The sequence below is a fragment of the Diaphorina citri genome, unplaced genomic scaffold (genome assembly GCF_000475195.1).
Source record: "Diaphorina citri unplaced genomic scaffold, Diaci psyllid genome assembly version 1.1 scaffold206, whole genome shotgun sequence".
Taxonomy (NCBI): domain Eukaryota; kingdom Metazoa; phylum Arthropoda; class Insecta; order Hemiptera; family Psyllidae; genus Diaphorina; species Diaphorina citri.
Window position 1 is genome coordinate 118838 of NW_007377643.1, and position 16061 is coordinate 134898.

General features: G+C 36.7%; 3 protein-coding genes across 4 annotated transcripts in view; 2 read left to right on the forward strand and 1 right to left on the reverse strand.

The window, feature by feature from the left end:
* Positions 1–178: 178 nt before the first annotated feature.
* Positions 179–16061, forward strand: part of LOC103505974 — a 28414-nt gene continuing 12531 nt past the window's right edge. The window contains exons 1-6 of the mRNA XM_026821157.1: positions 179–489; positions 11706–11909; positions 12456–12555; positions 12707–12901; positions 13395–13605; positions 14429–14747. Of these exons, the coding sequence (XP_026676958.1) occupies positions 250–489; positions 11706–11909; positions 12456–12555; positions 12707–12901; positions 13395–13605; positions 14429–14747 (1269 nt within the window). The 5' untranslated portion in view covers positions 179–249. The remainder of the gene's footprint in view (positions 490–11705; positions 11910–12455; positions 12556–12706; positions 12902–13394; positions 13606–14428; positions 14748–16061) is intronic.
* Positions 1276–4641, forward strand: LOC113466069. 2 transcript variants are annotated; one of them, XM_026821169.1, is made up of 4 exons: positions 1276–1415; positions 1594–1731; positions 2040–2135; positions 4481–4641. In XM_026821169.1, exons 1-4 carry the CDS (start codon positions 1305–1307, stop codon positions 4544–4546), a joined length of 411 nt encoding a protein of 136 aa, XP_026676970.1. In that variant the 5' UTR covers positions 1276–1304; the 3' UTR covers positions 4547–4641. The 2 variants fall into 2 exon arrangements, with proteins under 2 accessions (XP_026676970.1, XP_026676969.1); XM_026821168.1 differs by lacking the exons at positions 1276–1415; positions 1594–1731; positions 2040–2135 and adding exons at positions 3057–3183; positions 3650–3787; positions 4091–4186.
* Positions 4556–6977, reverse strand: LOC103505959 (40S ribosomal protein S23). The gene is made up of 4 exons (XM_008470340.2): positions 6910–6977; positions 6533–6692; positions 5103–5287; positions 4556–4693 (listed from the first exon to the last, which is right to left on the reverse strand). Exons 1-4 carry the CDS (start codon positions 6911–6913, stop codon positions 4611–4613), a joined length of 432 nt encoding a protein of 143 aa, XP_008468562.1. The 5' UTR covers positions 6914–6977; the 3' UTR covers positions 4556–4610.

Here is a 16061-nt window from a genome sequence, read left to right on the forward strand (position 1 = left end):
GGGACTACCTACAGGGCTACTGAAAATGAATGATGAAACTGTGATAAACAGGTAGTTCCCCATGTACGATGAAATGATAAACAGAGAGCTCCCACAACGCTTGAATCTCAGAGCTTAAATTTTACAGTCCTGGATAAACATGGATTCTAAGAACCTGCTTTGAAATGGTCTTGTGCTTGGCATTTATTATTTTCAGATTGAATTCCACCCAATTAGATCTCAATTTAGTATTGGGCTGTGAACCTCAAAATGGAGTTCACATTAGAGTTTCAAATCTTCTATGGCATCATAGGATTCAGCTGGATTGTGTTCCTGTTTGAATTTTATCTGTCAATACGACAACGGAGAGTTTATCATGAAACTACCATCGTTCCACATCAGATTGCCCATGGTATGGATGCGGAATCTTTTGAAAAATCCCGAAGATATTCTTTGGACAAGAATGTGTTCTCCATGTTCAAAGAAACAGTGTCCAATGTTATGAATACAGTAAGTTTTAAATACATATCATAAAATTAATTAATTCAAAAAATGATTTGAATAATATGTTATTAATTTCATTCATTAGGACAAGACAAAACATTGAACAAATAAAAGGTATGATTACTTGAGCGTCTGCTAGATTTGCTTGGGTTATCATATTTTGGTGTTTACACACTTTGCTAAGTCTAAAAACATGATAAAAGAACATGGCGTCTATATTGACATGGGTTTGGGTTATGGGGATTATTATTGGAAGGATGCAGAATCACTCTAATGAATGAACCACCAAGTAATTCAATTGAATAAGTTGATGGTCATTCCTTTTAGTACACACCAATAAAAAAAAAAAAAAAATTAGATACCTACCTACTAGATTTCCTTATTTTTTAAAAGTTAAACTAGCCACAAGTGACTGTGGTTTGAGAGACTAAATAGGTATATCGTCATTTGGATTATGTAGTTATGCAACACCCTACTGTTTTCAGGTAATATAAATCCATTCTGTTTTGATAAATAGGTAGGTACAGTTATTTAATTTTTTGTTTCACCTCATCTCTTTTAGATATTGAATCAGAAAAGTGATTTGTAAAAAACGCACTTCTCCAGTGTACTTCGTATTTTTTAAAACTCAACCAAAAGAAGAAAGAGGGGGATTTAGCTAAAAATCAGAAATCGAGAAGGGTATAATCTATCCAAGCAGTTCAATTTCACTGTCCTTGTGGATTCTACTTGGTAGATAAAAACTCAGAAGACATCACAAGGATCTGATGGTAGGTATCCTTTTCTTTCTAGGGATAAAGTGATATACCACTGAAGATCCAATGAGATTTGTAGAAAATAGTTATATGGATGAAGAGCAAGTTTTTGAACTAGCAGGAAGTAAATATTGCATTTCAACCCTTTCGAATGGAAAACTAGTGGTGCTACAAAAGGTACATCTGATTGAAATCAAAGCTTCCGAAATATTTTACATTTATTCTGAAATACCAAACAAGTCTGAACAAACTCCCTTCCTTGTGGTAAGCATTTGATTACAAGGACTTATAATAAAACTATTTCAACCACCAATAACTATTTCCTTGTGTGTGTGTGTGTGTTTTTTTTCCCTAGATGTCAGAGCAGAAACAAACAGAGGGTCTCAATGCCTTAGAGGAGTCCAAGAGACTAGAAGCAACATTCAAACACAAATCTGAAGCCATTCAACAACAGCTGGCAGAACTAAGCATTCGAGAACACAAGCTAACAAAGGTAAGATTTTTTGCCTCTCTCTATTGAAGGAAGTACAGGAATTTTCAAACATTGGAAGTAAAGGTATGAAGTTAGGGATAAGATGAAAAAAACTGGAGCTTTTCACAGTTAGGAAGGGATGTAACACTTGAAAGAGCTAAAAAAGTTCACTTTCACACCCAATTTTTTCCACCATTAATCATTAAAATTATTTATGTTTAAAATCCTAGCTTAATCTTTTAAGTTCAGCATTTTTTTCTTCTACAAAGAGTACCAGTGTTTTTAATTTTTCTCAGCCATTCCTTTGTTCTACTGCTTACTTGTTTCAGGAGAAGTTTGAAATACAGAGGGAGAAAGAGTTGATTGAAAAACGGAAGGAAAAATTGTTTGCATTCTTGCCTGATGTTGAGAACACAATCCAGCCAGTAAGCATTGTTCTAAATTGAACCTTCTAATTTCTTTTATCAGTAAAAAAATAAATAAAATACCTATGCAAGTAGGTAAATAAAAAGATCTGATGACAATCCTTTGAACTTCAAGGAGATCAAATTGGGCTTCATGCAATAGTGCCACCTAGTTTTATTTAAGTTTGAGAAGATTACAAAAAGCTTCTCAATTTATCTCACTTGTAGGTACTTGATGGTTATCAAGGGAGGTTTCTGTAATATGTGCCACCTAGTCTTATTTAAGTTTGAGAAGATTACAAAAAGCTTCTCAATTTATCTCACTTGTAGGTAATTGATGGTTATCAAGGGAGGTTTCTGTAATATAATGGCGTTTGTCATCGGCCACTTTCGATTTTTCACCTATCAATTTTTGTTTAAAAAAGGTTTTCCTATTACTAACAACTTCATTTTATGATCAATTAATTAAGAAAATATACAAGAAAAACTAAAATTACATTGTTCACTTGGTCAGATTCACATTGACAGCTCAGAAATGAAAAAAATAATTTCTAAATTTTCTTCTCTTTTATTTGGATACTAATCGCGTTCATTTGCTATCGACCAGTTTCGATTGATTTTTGGTTGCTATGGATACGATATACACTGGAATGCAAACATTACAAGACTACGGGCTGAAAAGGATATTGAAAATGATTGAAGTGCCAAATTGGGTCTTTTGTAAACAAAAAGGTCCAAAATTTAATAATACAAAAACATACACATTACGATCTGAGAAGAAAGAGGGGGATTTAGCTAAAAATCAGAAATCGAGAAGGGTATAATCTATCCAAGCAGTTCAATTTCACTGTTCTTGTGGATTCTACTTGGTAGATAAAAACTCAGAAGACATCACAAGGATCTGATGGTAGGTATCCTTTTCTTTCTAGGGATAAACTGATATACCACTGAAGATCTAATGAGATGTGTAGAAAATAGTTATAAGGATGAAGAGCAAGTTTTTGAACTAGCAGGAAGTAAATATTGCATTTCAACCCTTTCGAATGGAAAACTAGTGGTGCTACAAAAGGTAGTCCGCTAGGTTTGCTTGGGCTATCGTATTTTGGTGTTTGCACACTTTGCTAAATAAAACATGATAAAAGAACATGGCGTCTATATTGACATGGGTTTCGGTTATGGGGATTATTATGGGAAGGATGCAAAATCTCTCTAATGAATGAACCACCAAGTAATTCAATTGAATAAGTTGATGGTAATTCCTTTTAGTACACACCAATAATATATATACAGGGTGGTTCGTGATTTGCGAACCACGCTTATATCTCAGAAACGGCTGGGAATTAAGGAATGAAATAAACAGCATCAACAAAAGGTACATCTGATTGAAATCAAAGCTTCCGAAATATTTTACATTTATTCTGAAATACCAAACAAGTCTGAACACTACCTTTCCTTGTGGCAAGCATTTGATTACAAGGACCAATAATAAAACTATTTTAACCACCAATAACTATTTCCTTGTGGCTTTTCCCTAGATGTCAGAGCAGAAACAAACAGAGGGTCTCAATGCCTTAGAGGAGTCCAAGAGACTTGAAGCAACATTCAAACACAAATCTGAAGCCATTCAACAGCAGCTAGCAGAACTTAGCATTCGAGAACACAAGCTTACAAAGGTAAGATTTTTTGCCTCTATTGAAGGAAGTACAGGAATTTTCAAACATTGGAAGGAAAGGTATGAAGTTAGGGATAAGATGAAAAAACTGGAGCTTTTCACAGTTAGGAAGGGATGTAACACTTGAAAGAGCTAGAAAAGTTCACTTTCATACCCAATTTTTTCCACCATTAGTCATTAAAATTATTTATGTTTAAAATCCTAGCTTAATCTTCCAAGTTCAGCATTTTTTTCTTCTATAAAAAGTACCCGTGTTTTCAATTTTTCTCAGCCATTCCTTTGTTCTACTGCTTACTTGTTTCAGGAGAAGTTTGAAATACAAAGGGAGAAAGAGTTGATTGAAAAACGGAAGGAAAAATTGTTTGCATTCTTGCCTGATGTTGAGAACACAATCCAGCCAGTAAGCATTGTTCTAAATTGAACCTTCTAATTTCTTTTATCAGTAAAAAAATAAATAAAATACCTATGCAAGTAGGTAAATAAAAAGATCTGATGACAATCCTTTGAACTTCAAGGAGATCAAATTGGGCTTCATGCAATTGTGCCACCTAGTCTTATTTAAGTTTGAGAAGATTACAAAAAGCTTCTCAATTTATCTCACTTGTAGGTACTTGATGGTTATCAAGGGAGGTTTCTGTAATACCACTGATGTCCTATTATTTACCATTTACTACCCATTATTCTATGATTTCAGACAATCATTGACCCAAGAAGCATAATTACAAGACTACGGGCTGAAAAGGACATTGAAAATGATTGAAGTGCCAAATTGGGTCTTTTGTAAACAAAAAGGTCCAAAATTTAATAATACAAAAACATACACATTACGATCTGGGTCTTTCTTTCTTTTCTTTGTATAGGGCTAACAGGGACACATTGGCAACTTTGACTACCTTGAATCTTACTCCTGTGAACAGAACAAAGGCAAAAGAGGGTATGAGCAAAAAGTGATGTGATAGATTTCATAACTGAGAGCCAGAAAAGTTGAAATTACATTGATCATTCCAGCTCTGCAGAAAAAAAACTACTTAGGTATGTACTTCTGCCATATATGAAGAACTTCTTTTCTTGAAAGTATAAGAAAATGACATTACCAAAGTATTTTACAGCATTTTAATTACTATCCTGATGTTCTCTCTTATTATTAATTAAATTTACAATCTAGATGTGACAGATTGGAACAACAATATAGGGAAGTAGAATGTCACAATGGTGACTGAATAGAAGACAAAGGATCATTGAAAACATTCCAGCTTTTTGAAGTTACCAGACTTCAAATAAGAGAAATCTTCTCAACAAAGAAATCCAACACTTACCGGGAATATCTCCAACAGCGTGACCTTTACGACCAAATCCAGCTACCAATACTTCGTCATTTTCTTCAATGTAGTTCAGACAACCATCCCGGGGTACAAAAGCTGTGATTTTCTTTCCGTTTTTAATCAACTGTACTCGGACACACTTTCGGATGGCAGAGTTAGGCTGCTTAGCTTCTACACCACTGCAATGAAACAGAAAGGAACTTGTTAACAAAAGATATGGGTACATGGAGGTTATACTATACTATAGTGCTAAGCAAAAACACTGTATGTCAAAAAACCCTACTTTTGGGAAATTGAGTTTAAAGAATTCAATCTAAAAGGAGAAGGCACGAAAATAGATTGGTTCTCCACACTAACGCGATTCTCCAGCCCAGTACCTATTCAGTTCTCATTTTTAACTCGACGATCTTGTCTAAAGGTCGCCATGAATCTAGAAATTGTTATTTGGCATACATGTTCAATGCACCAAGGAAATTTTCTCATTAGATTTTTAACTCCATCGGGCCTGAGGGTTCCCGTAGTGGCTCTTTTACTGAGGGAGTTCCTCAGTTCAAGGAACCACCAGTATGTATTTTTCTCCTAACAAAGGTCGGACATGAAATTGACGCTCGCGTACGTTCTGAGGACGCTTATCATCTTGGACTTCCTCAGGATCGGGTGTGGGAAATCCTAAAATAAATTAGTAAATAGAGGAAAATTTTCTCTCTCCTAATAGGTATAAAAAGAGGCTGGAAGAAGTGTAGTGCTAAGCGAAAATGCTGTACCTATGTCAAAAAGCCCTACTTTTGGGAAATTGAGTTTAAAGAATTCAATCTATACGGCAAACTTATGTTTTAGATTTAGACATATGGCAAAATGTTTGTGGTTATGGGGTTTAGGATAAAGAAAGAAAAAAAAAAAATATAGGTTCAAAATTTAAGAGCATAGGAACCATTTGGCACCAAAAATCTTTTTGTTGACACACAGCGTTTTCATTAAGCATGGCAGTAGTATACACGGAGGAGGTTGAAATTATTGATATCGGTAAAAATACCAAAAACCATTTATTTGATTCACCATAGTTCAAGGACTGCATCTGCAGGTTAACTCATGTTAAACTGTTACTATTGGTTTTAAATAAACATGTACAAAGCTAATTTGAAGAAGGTTAACACAACCTTCAAGGCTGTTTGACCCTACACCTAAGCCTCGGAGTGAGGCTTGAGTAAGGTGTTAGGCGATGCACAAAGCTCAAAGACTGTACAGATGAATTTATCAAGGATTTAAATTTTAAAAAAGACAATTGAGATTCGACATTCAACTAAAGAAAGTTTGGTGAGCTTTCGGGAATACTCAGATTCCCATCGTCAGACCAAGATCGCAAGAGAGGTGTTGACTCTACGAGCGCTGGAGTTGAAAAGACTTCAACTCCAGGATTTACTTACACTTTTTCCAAAACGATTCCCTTAGCATGAGAGGCACCTCCGAAAGGATTGGCCTTCCATCTTGTTCCCAAGTGAGCTTTTTTGTAGTCTTTGTCAGCCCATCTTTGTACTCTTCTGTTGTTGACGTGTTTACGTGCAGTACGAATACCACGGGGTTTACCTGGAAGAAAATAAAGTAAATTTCGATTGTTAAAGGAAAGCGCAAGGGAGATGGGGACAGGTTTGAAGTATAGACAATAGCAAGATCAAGATGGACTTTGACAAAACTAGACCCCTGAAGAACAGTTAAAACTCGTCCTAATTATGCTGCTGGACACGTTATAATATGTAGAATACGAAAAGAGCATCTGTTAGCAAGGTTTTAAAGTAAAACTTACCCATTTTTGAAGATTTTTACAGGAAAAACCTCTGCAACCACGACTGCACGGTGAAAAGAGTCCTACCCAAAGTGAGAGAACAATATTAGATGTTAATTTCACTCTTTCTATTTTTCAGTAGTGATGTGTCTCATGAAACTGTTTCGAAACGCGGTTTCGAAACCGAGATTACGGATCCAGTTTCATGAAACCGCTGAGTTAAAGTTTCGGAACTTGAATAAAGGAAAGAGGAAAGAGAAAGACAGAAGCGCAAGCGCACTACAAACTATGTCGATCTCGATACCTACTGAACTGAAACTGAAACCTCCCTGCTTAAGTCTGCTTCGTTACGTAACGGACCCGAAGGTTTCAAGGTTTCGGTTTCAGTTTCGGAACTCAGATCCGAAACCTTAGAGCGTTTCGAAACCTGGGATCCGGAGCCCTGAAAAGTTTCATTTTTCCCATCACTATTTTTCAGATTCTCCTTGTATCATAATCTGATCAATATGTGATGTAAAAGAACATCAATGAAATTGATTCATTTGTAGTTGAACAGATTTAATATATTAGAAATCAGCTTTCTCGAAAAAGATTCAATGGTCAACAATCCAAGAGACACTTCATTGACAGAAGAAGAACCAAATAAATCAAGCTTTGAAAACAATGAAAAAGAGGAGAAGAAAAAGATTGAAACAAATCATGTTCCCTGTCAAAATCTTCATAGTTCAAAGCAATTGTTGGTTCTAGCTAATAATCTTTGTGATTCTGGAAAAGTGCAATGTGACAACTCCAGTGACTCTCAACTTCAGAAGGTACCTATTCTTAAAATTGGATCCCCTATATTTTCTTCTCTTGTATTTAGATACTAATCGCGTTCATTTGCTATCGACCAGTTTCGATTGATTTTTGGTTGCTATGGATACGATATACACTGGAATGCAAAAAAATTAGGACAGTTTTCATATTTTAGGAAAGCACTAAAAAGAATCCCTAATCATTAAGGTACGACTGTGCATTCGGCCCTTAAAGTACCTATATTGCAAGTATTTAGGTTCAATTGTAGATGCAGTGCACAATCTGAGGAGCATTTGAAGTTTGAAGAAGGACCTACGCGGACAAATCGCGCGCAATATTAGGTGGCGCCGACACATGGTCCAAGCAAATTTATTTTAATTTTTCTTACAACTTTCATTGAACTCTTGTAAAAAATTCCTCGTCACCAGGTTCGAAAAGGTCTGAGCATAGCAATGCATACTTCTACGGTTTCTTCAAGAACAAACGCATTGTCCTGTTTGATACTCTGCTGAAGGACTATGTTCCTCTGAATGCCGACAAGAAGGATAAGTCAGGAGACTCGGAACCATTGATCTCAACCGAGGGGGCAAACAAGAAAGGGTGTGACACGGAGGAGGTGCTTGCAGTTCTGGCCCATGAGTGAGTATAGTAACATAATTTTGTATTATATTATTGAAGGAGAAACAACTTTAGAAACATAACCTTAATAGTTGTCATAGCGTCAAAGGCCAATTGTTTATTATTTTTGGGATGTATAGGCCATGTTTTTTTTTTCGCCCCCGTCGGAAATCGAACCCGCGAGCTAGCGCTTACGAGGCAGGCATGCTATGAGCTTTATTGACCTTGTGAAAGAATTGGTAGATGAACTACATATTGGATTTACGAATATGGAAAACGGAAGAAAACAAAAGTGAAGTAGTATTCATTTTCCTTACAACCCAATAGTTAAAATTCATTAAGTTACCGAGTCTTCAATCAAATTGGTAGATGAAATAAAATAATAAAACGATGAAAATTAATTTATTTTATTTATGAGGGCACGGTTGGTCCAGTGGTAACGCGCTTGCTTGCCATGCAGAAGGTCCCGGGTTCGAATCCCATTATCAAAAAAAAATTGCACTTGTTTTTTGATAGCAAATATTTCAACGGGTTACTTTCTGGTGTTCTCCTTGTTGACCCAGCACCTAAATGGGAAGTAATGTGTCTCTTCTCGCCCATCTGATGAGAGACATACTACGGGATGGGCATGCTACGACACAGACCACATGTGTCTAGTGTGGCAGTTGTTTCATTGCTACGAAATAAAAACGGCGGTGGAACACTCATCTTTTTAAAACTAAACTAACTAAACTATGATTTTCCCCAGACTTGGTCACTGGAAGTACAACCACGTTCTCAAGTCCATGATCGTCATGCAACTGAACCTCCTGTTCATGCTGTACTCATTCCAATACCTCTTCCAATATCCACCCCTGTACTCAGCGTTCGGGTTCTATGATTCTCAGCCTATTCTTCTTGGTCTCATTATTGTACTGCAGTATGTGTTTGCTCCGTATAACCAGGTAAGTTCTGTTAATTTCTGCCTGGGTATGTGGTATAATGGGGGACTTCGGATGTGATGGTGCATTAACTTGACTTGTTTGTGACTTCGTGTTTATTCTTACTCAATACTCATGTGTTTGTCTATTCTTACTCACGCGTCTCCCATATTTATTTCCAGTTGGTTCAGTTCCTCATGACTTGCATGACGCGACGGTTCGAGTTTCAGGCGGACGCCTTCGGCAAATCCCTCGGGAAGGCCATTTTCCTTCGCAAGGCGCTGCTCAAAATCAACAAGGACAACCTGGGTTTCCCCGTGTGTGATTGGATGTTCTCTCTGTATCACAACTCACATCCGCCACTGCTCGAGCGACTACAGGCGCTGGATAAAGACGATTGAACTCCGGACTACGGGTCTGATTGTGAATGTTGATACTAAGATGACCCCTGGACATTGTCGGTGAAAAGCATGGGCTTTGTATAATAGATAAACAGAATGTGAACTATTACTTAAGGAACTTGTAACTTGGTGATTTTACATTTTAAACTGAACTTCGCATTGGGTTGTAAATGTTCATTCCAAGACTGATTCTCCTGATATGGTGACAAAAAGCATGTGCTCCCCTGCTCTGTTCCGAGGGAAATTGTGCTTGTCCTGTTGCTGAAAGTAATAGAACACAGGTCCTTGAATTCATTTGTGCACACCTTCATTCCTAAAAAAAAGTCTTTCTCTATGAGAATTTATAGTTGTAACAAGAAATTGCTTGAATATAAAATGATTTTTCTTCTGGTCGTGATTCGAATGTATTCAGATGGGTATGCTATAACACAGACCACAAGAGTCTAGTTGCTAGTTGTTTCATTGCTACGAAATAAAAACGGCGATGAACACATTTTTTTTTCTTTTTTTTTTTTACGATCTCTCGTATCTGATAAGTTGCATGCCAATTATTTTTGGCACCTCATCAATTAGATACCTACTAGATTTCCTTATTTTTTAAAAGTTAAACTAGTCACAAGTGACTGTGGTTTGAGAGACTAAATATAGCGTCATTTGGATTATGTACCTAGTTATGTAACACCCAAACACCCTATACTGTTTTCAGGTAATATAAAACCATTCTGTTTTGATAATAGGTACAGTTATTTATTTTTTTGTTTCACTTTCACTTCATCTCTTTTAGATATTGAATCAGAAAAGTGATTTGTAAAAAACGCACTTCTCCAGTGTACTTCGTATTTTTTAAAACTCAACCAAATAATTTATAGAATTAATTTTGTTTTGAAGAATTCGTAGGATTCTTTCCTAGGTATAATATAAAATTTGTAATGCTTGATTTAAGAAAGAATTTTATTTTTTAAATAAATGATAGCATTTTTATTTGTGTTCTTTTCTAAAAAGCCTTTTATTGTTTGATTTGACATTATGTTAGGTACATTTACAGTAAAATTTGGGAGTCTTACAAGTTACAAGGTAAAAGATAAAAGACGTAGATAGGCAAGAGTGAAAATAAAATAATGCATCTAAAATAATGCACCTAAATAGAAGGTAAAAATGAAAAAATATCAATAGGTAAGTACGGTAGTCATAAAAAAATTTCGAAGCTTTGGTTCAGCAGTATTCGCTTTTCGATCATGCCTTTTGTACACCCTATAGCGATTATGAAGTTGCTGGGAATTGTTGCTCGCTTCACACTGGTGCTTTTGGAATTTTGGCTAACTTCTCACGTATGATCTTATCAAAAATCAGAAAACAAAATTTATGAATGAAATTCTTGTGAATAAGATAAAAGTGATTCCTTTTTTTTTGTGGTAAATGTTTTAATCAGTTTTAAATAAGATAAACTAGTGTTTTGTGAGTTAGAAATCATATTTTCATCCCGTTATCGTATGTTATTCGCCTGTATTTGTATCTCGATTCAACATCCTGTTTTTGGAAGACAGTTGAGTGATTCCACGATACACAGTAAGTAGGTACTGTTACATGTACAGTTTCACTCCTACTTGATCTCATTATAAGTACACATCTGCATTCCGTTCCGTTATTTTCTCACTAATTTTCCTCTGTACACAAATATGTGTCTTCATTGATCTCTAGATGTGACTTGTTTACAAACCGAGAGAAATATATGTGACACATATTAAATAAAAAATGGGGGTTCCCATAAGAGTGACCTCTATATTTGGCAAAAATGGGCCGTTTTGCAAAAAAAAATTGCAAATTTAAAAAAAGCCATTTTTATCATCAAAATTTCATCTACATGATGCCGTTTATTTCATTCCTTAATTCCCAGCCGTTTCTGAGATATAAGCGTGGTTCGCAAATCACGAACCACCCTGTATACATAAAAAAATAGAATATGGACAATGAATTCATTTAATTTTTAATTGTTAAATAAATAATTCAGGAATAACTTAAAAAAAAAAGATCGTTTCAAACAAATTTCCCCATTTTTATTTTGTATCTTTCTGTGCTCCCACAGGCTCTATTGGTTTGCAATGGACTGCCATATTTCTGGTCCAAGAGTGAAGAACTGGGCGAGACATATTTTGGTTTCCACAAGAATGAAATAGTCACCAGCTGCCTGTTCATCGTTCTGTTCAACATTTTCTCGACAGTCATTGGTCTGCCTATATCATTCTATCATCATTTTGTTCTCGAGGAAAAACATGGCTTTAATAAACAGGTAATCACCTTGAACAGGAAGAAATAAATTTGTAAAATTGAAACGTCAGACCAAAAACAAAATATTTCTGTACTTACTATTAGAATAAGGAAAGTAATAAAATTTAAAATATTACCTAGTGCTACTTTAAGTAAAAAAAATAATAAAAAATTAAACAAGGCCTTAGATAAGGCCTCACTCTAGCCTTAGTATGTGGTCAATGCTGTTGTTGTTAATGTTGGCAACTACATCTCCGTTTCCAGGCCCAGGAGCTGTGCCACCTCTACAGGATTGGTCCGAATAATAATAAAAAAATTAAACAAGGCCTTAGATAAGGCCTCACTCTAGCCTTAATATGTGGTCAATGCTGTTGTTGTTAATGTTGGCAACTACATCTCCGTTTCCAGGCCCAGGAGCTGTGCCACCTCTACAGGATTGGTCCATAAGGCTGTCGGGTCCAGGATGGTTGGAAGGTCTGGGCAGTTGATCTGCCTGGACAGTGGTCAATGCTGAAGGCATTCTTTGCTGCTTAACTCCTAACCCTTGTTCCTTCACCTTGATTTCCAGACGTACGGGTTCTTTGTTAAGGATCAAATCAAGAGTTTCATTGTAAGCCTCATCCTGTCCATTCCACTGACCGGTGCTGTTGTGTACATTATCCAAGTGGGTGGGACTGCTGCTTAACTCCTAACCCTTGTTCCTTCACCTTGATTTCCAGACATATGGGTTCTTCGTAAAGGATCAAATCAAGAGTTTCATTGTAAGCCTCATCCTGTCCATTCCACTGACCGGTGCTGTTGTGTACATTATCCAAGTGGGTGGGAACATGGTTTTCCTCTACCTGTGGGTATTCATTATTCTCATGTCACTGTTCCTAATGACCATCTATCCGGAATTCATTGCTCCGCTGTTTGATAAGTATACACCATTGCCTGACGGAGAACTCAAGTCCCGCATTGAACAGCTGAGTGCCAGTGTCAAGTTCCCTCTGAAGAAACTCTATGTTGTTGAAGGTAAAGTACCTATTTATGATTTATGACCAAGTAACCAAGTACCTGTGTTGTGTAGAGGAAAAATATGTAGTATATATGATAAGAACCTTTTTTATTATTATTAATTTCGTTTTACGTAGGTAGAATGAATTGAGGAAAATAATAATAAATAATTTGTGGGCACAAAGAGAAATCAAGAAGAGGAAAAATTAACAAAAATGGGAGATATATTGGTTGGTAGGTATCCAGTATTTTTTTAATTAGATCTAGGGTCAAAGGTTACAGTTAGGTACCATAATTAAAATTGATATCAAAACGACTTAAAGTACCTATATTGCAAGGTTCAATTGTAGATGCAGTGCACGAGCTGAGGAGCATTTGAAGTTTGAAGAAGGACCTACGCGGAAAAATCGCGCGCGATATTAGGTGGCGCCGACACATGGTCCAAGCAAATTTATTTTAAATTTTTCTTACAACTTTCATTGAACTCTTGAAAAAATTTCCTTGCCACCAGGTTCGAAAAGGTCTGAGCACAGCAATGCATACTTCTATGGGTTCTTCAAGAACAAACGCATTGTCCTGTTTGATACTCTGCTGAAAGACTATGTTCCTCTGAATGCCGACAAGAAGGATAAGGCAGGAGACTCGGAACCATTGATCTCAACCGAGGGGGCAAACAAGAAAGGGTGTGACACGGAGGAGGTGCTTGCAGTTCTGGCCCATGAGTGAGTATAGTGACGTAATATTACAGGAGAAAAACTTTATAAACATTGCATAACCTTAATAGTTGGCATAGCGTCAAAGGCCAATTGTTTATTATTTTTGGGATGCATAGGCCATGTTTTTTTTTTTCGCCCCCGTCGGAAATCGAACCCGCGAGCTAGCGCTTACGAGGCAGGCATGCTATGAGGTTTATTGACCTTGTTGTGAAAGAATTGGTAGATGAACTACATATTGGGTTTACGAATATGGAAAACGGAAGAAAACAAAAGTGAAGTAAGTAATATTTGTTTTCCATACAACCCAATAGTTAAAATTCATTAAGTTACCGAGTCTTCAATCAAATTGGTAGATGAAATAAAATATTAAAACGATGAAAATTAATTTCTTTTATTTATGAGGGCACGGTTGGTCTAGTGAGGGCATGGTTGGTCCAGTGATAACGCGCTTGCTTACCATGCAGAAGGTCCCGGGTTCGAATCCCATCATCAACAAAAAAAATTTGCACTTGTTTTTCGATTGCAAATATTTCAATGGGTTGCTTTCTGGTGTTCTCGTGTTGACCCAGCACCTTAATGGGAAGTAATGTGTCTCTTCTCGCCCATCTGATGAGAGACATACTACGAGATGGGCATGCTACGACACAGACCACATGCGTCTAATGTAGCAGTTGTTTCATTGCTACGAAATAAAATTCCCACTATCCAACCTCTTTGTTAGCGTTATGTTATCCATACCAATCTCAGTGGTGCTCGGTGCAGTGGTTAACGCGTTAGACTTTCCATCTGGAGGTTAAAACTAAACTTACTAAACTATGATTTTCCCCAGACTTGGTCACTGGAAGTACAACCACGTTCTCAAGTCCATGATCGTCATGCAACTGAACCTCCTGTTCAATATAAGTCTATTATTATTTTTCTTCTTACTATTTCAGCTTAAGAAAGAGTTTGGCGTGGCTAACAAGGAGCGGGAAGCGTCTGTCATGAGATATGTAACTAAGGAGAGTGAGCTAATCACTGCCCGACAAGATAGGGAGGCAGCAGAGAAGAAATACAAGGAGGCGATGAAGGAGAAGGATAATGTGATGGCTAAATTGAAAGTACTCAGTACGGATAAGGCCCGGTTAACGCAGCTTTATGATGATAAGGTGAGAATGTACAATGTTAGATAAGGAAAATAAAATGACAACACGAGTCTAAAGGTTTAAGGCCCGGCTAACGCAGCTTTATGATGATAAGGTGAGAATGATAAATACAATGTTAGATAAGGAAAATAAAATGTCAACACGAGTCTAAAGGTTTAAGGCCCGGTTGACGCAGCTTTATGATGATAAGGTGAGAATGATAAGAAATACAATGTTAGATAAGGAAAATAAAATGACAACACGAGTCTAAAGGTTTAAGGCCCGGTTAACGCAGCTTTATGATGATAAGGTGAGAATGATGAGAAATACAATGTTAGATAAGGAAAATAAAATGACAACACGAGTCTAAAGGTTTAAGGCCCGGTTAACGCAGCTTTATGATGATAAGGTGAGAATGATAAGACATACAATGTTAGATAAGGAAAATAAAATGACAACACAAGTCTAAAGGTTTAAGGCCCGGTTAACGCAGCTTTATGATGATAAGGTGAGAATGATAAGAAATACAATGTTAGATAAGGAAAATAAAATGACAACACGAGTCTAAAGGTTTGACCACACATAGTCGACCGGCCATCGATCAAACTGACACGTCCACACTACCTCGACAACATTTACTTCGTCGATCGACGGTTGGTCGACTATGTTTGGACTAGGGTTGGGACATCGACATCGATGTTTTGAAAACATCGATACATCGGAACAAAAACATCGATGTCAACATCGATGTTTTTCTTTCGATGGAAACATCGAACATCGATGTTTTATTTTTCGATGTTCGATGTCTGTGGTTCCTCATGAAGTGGGATTTTTTTTCTCAGTTTCCAAAAAAATTCCCTCGAACTTAAAATTTCCCATACGGAATTTACGCGGAAAGGACCATATAATACCGAAAACCCGAAAAACATCGAAATCCCGATAATATCGAACATCGATGTTTTTGATTACGATACATCGGATACTCGATATATCGAAGTTTAAAAACATCGATGTATCGAACATCGATGTTTTCGTCTCGATGTCCCAACCCTACTATGTATAATATATAAGCATAGTGACTGGTGGATGCTCCAAATATTGGGAGTCTAGCTTACAGTATAGGAGAAAACTGTCCTCTCCCCTTAATACAGCCCTGGTGTTCTGTTGAAGTACTTACCTCAGTATACTCAGGTTTGAGTGGTTGTCCCGACACCACTGAGGGCCCTCCACCATGCATCTTGAGTGCCCTCACTGTGGTTACTAAAACTACAGCGTCTGGTATCTTCCCTGAAGTTCTGCATTTGATGTTGAAGAATTTCTCCATCCCTGAAAAAAAAA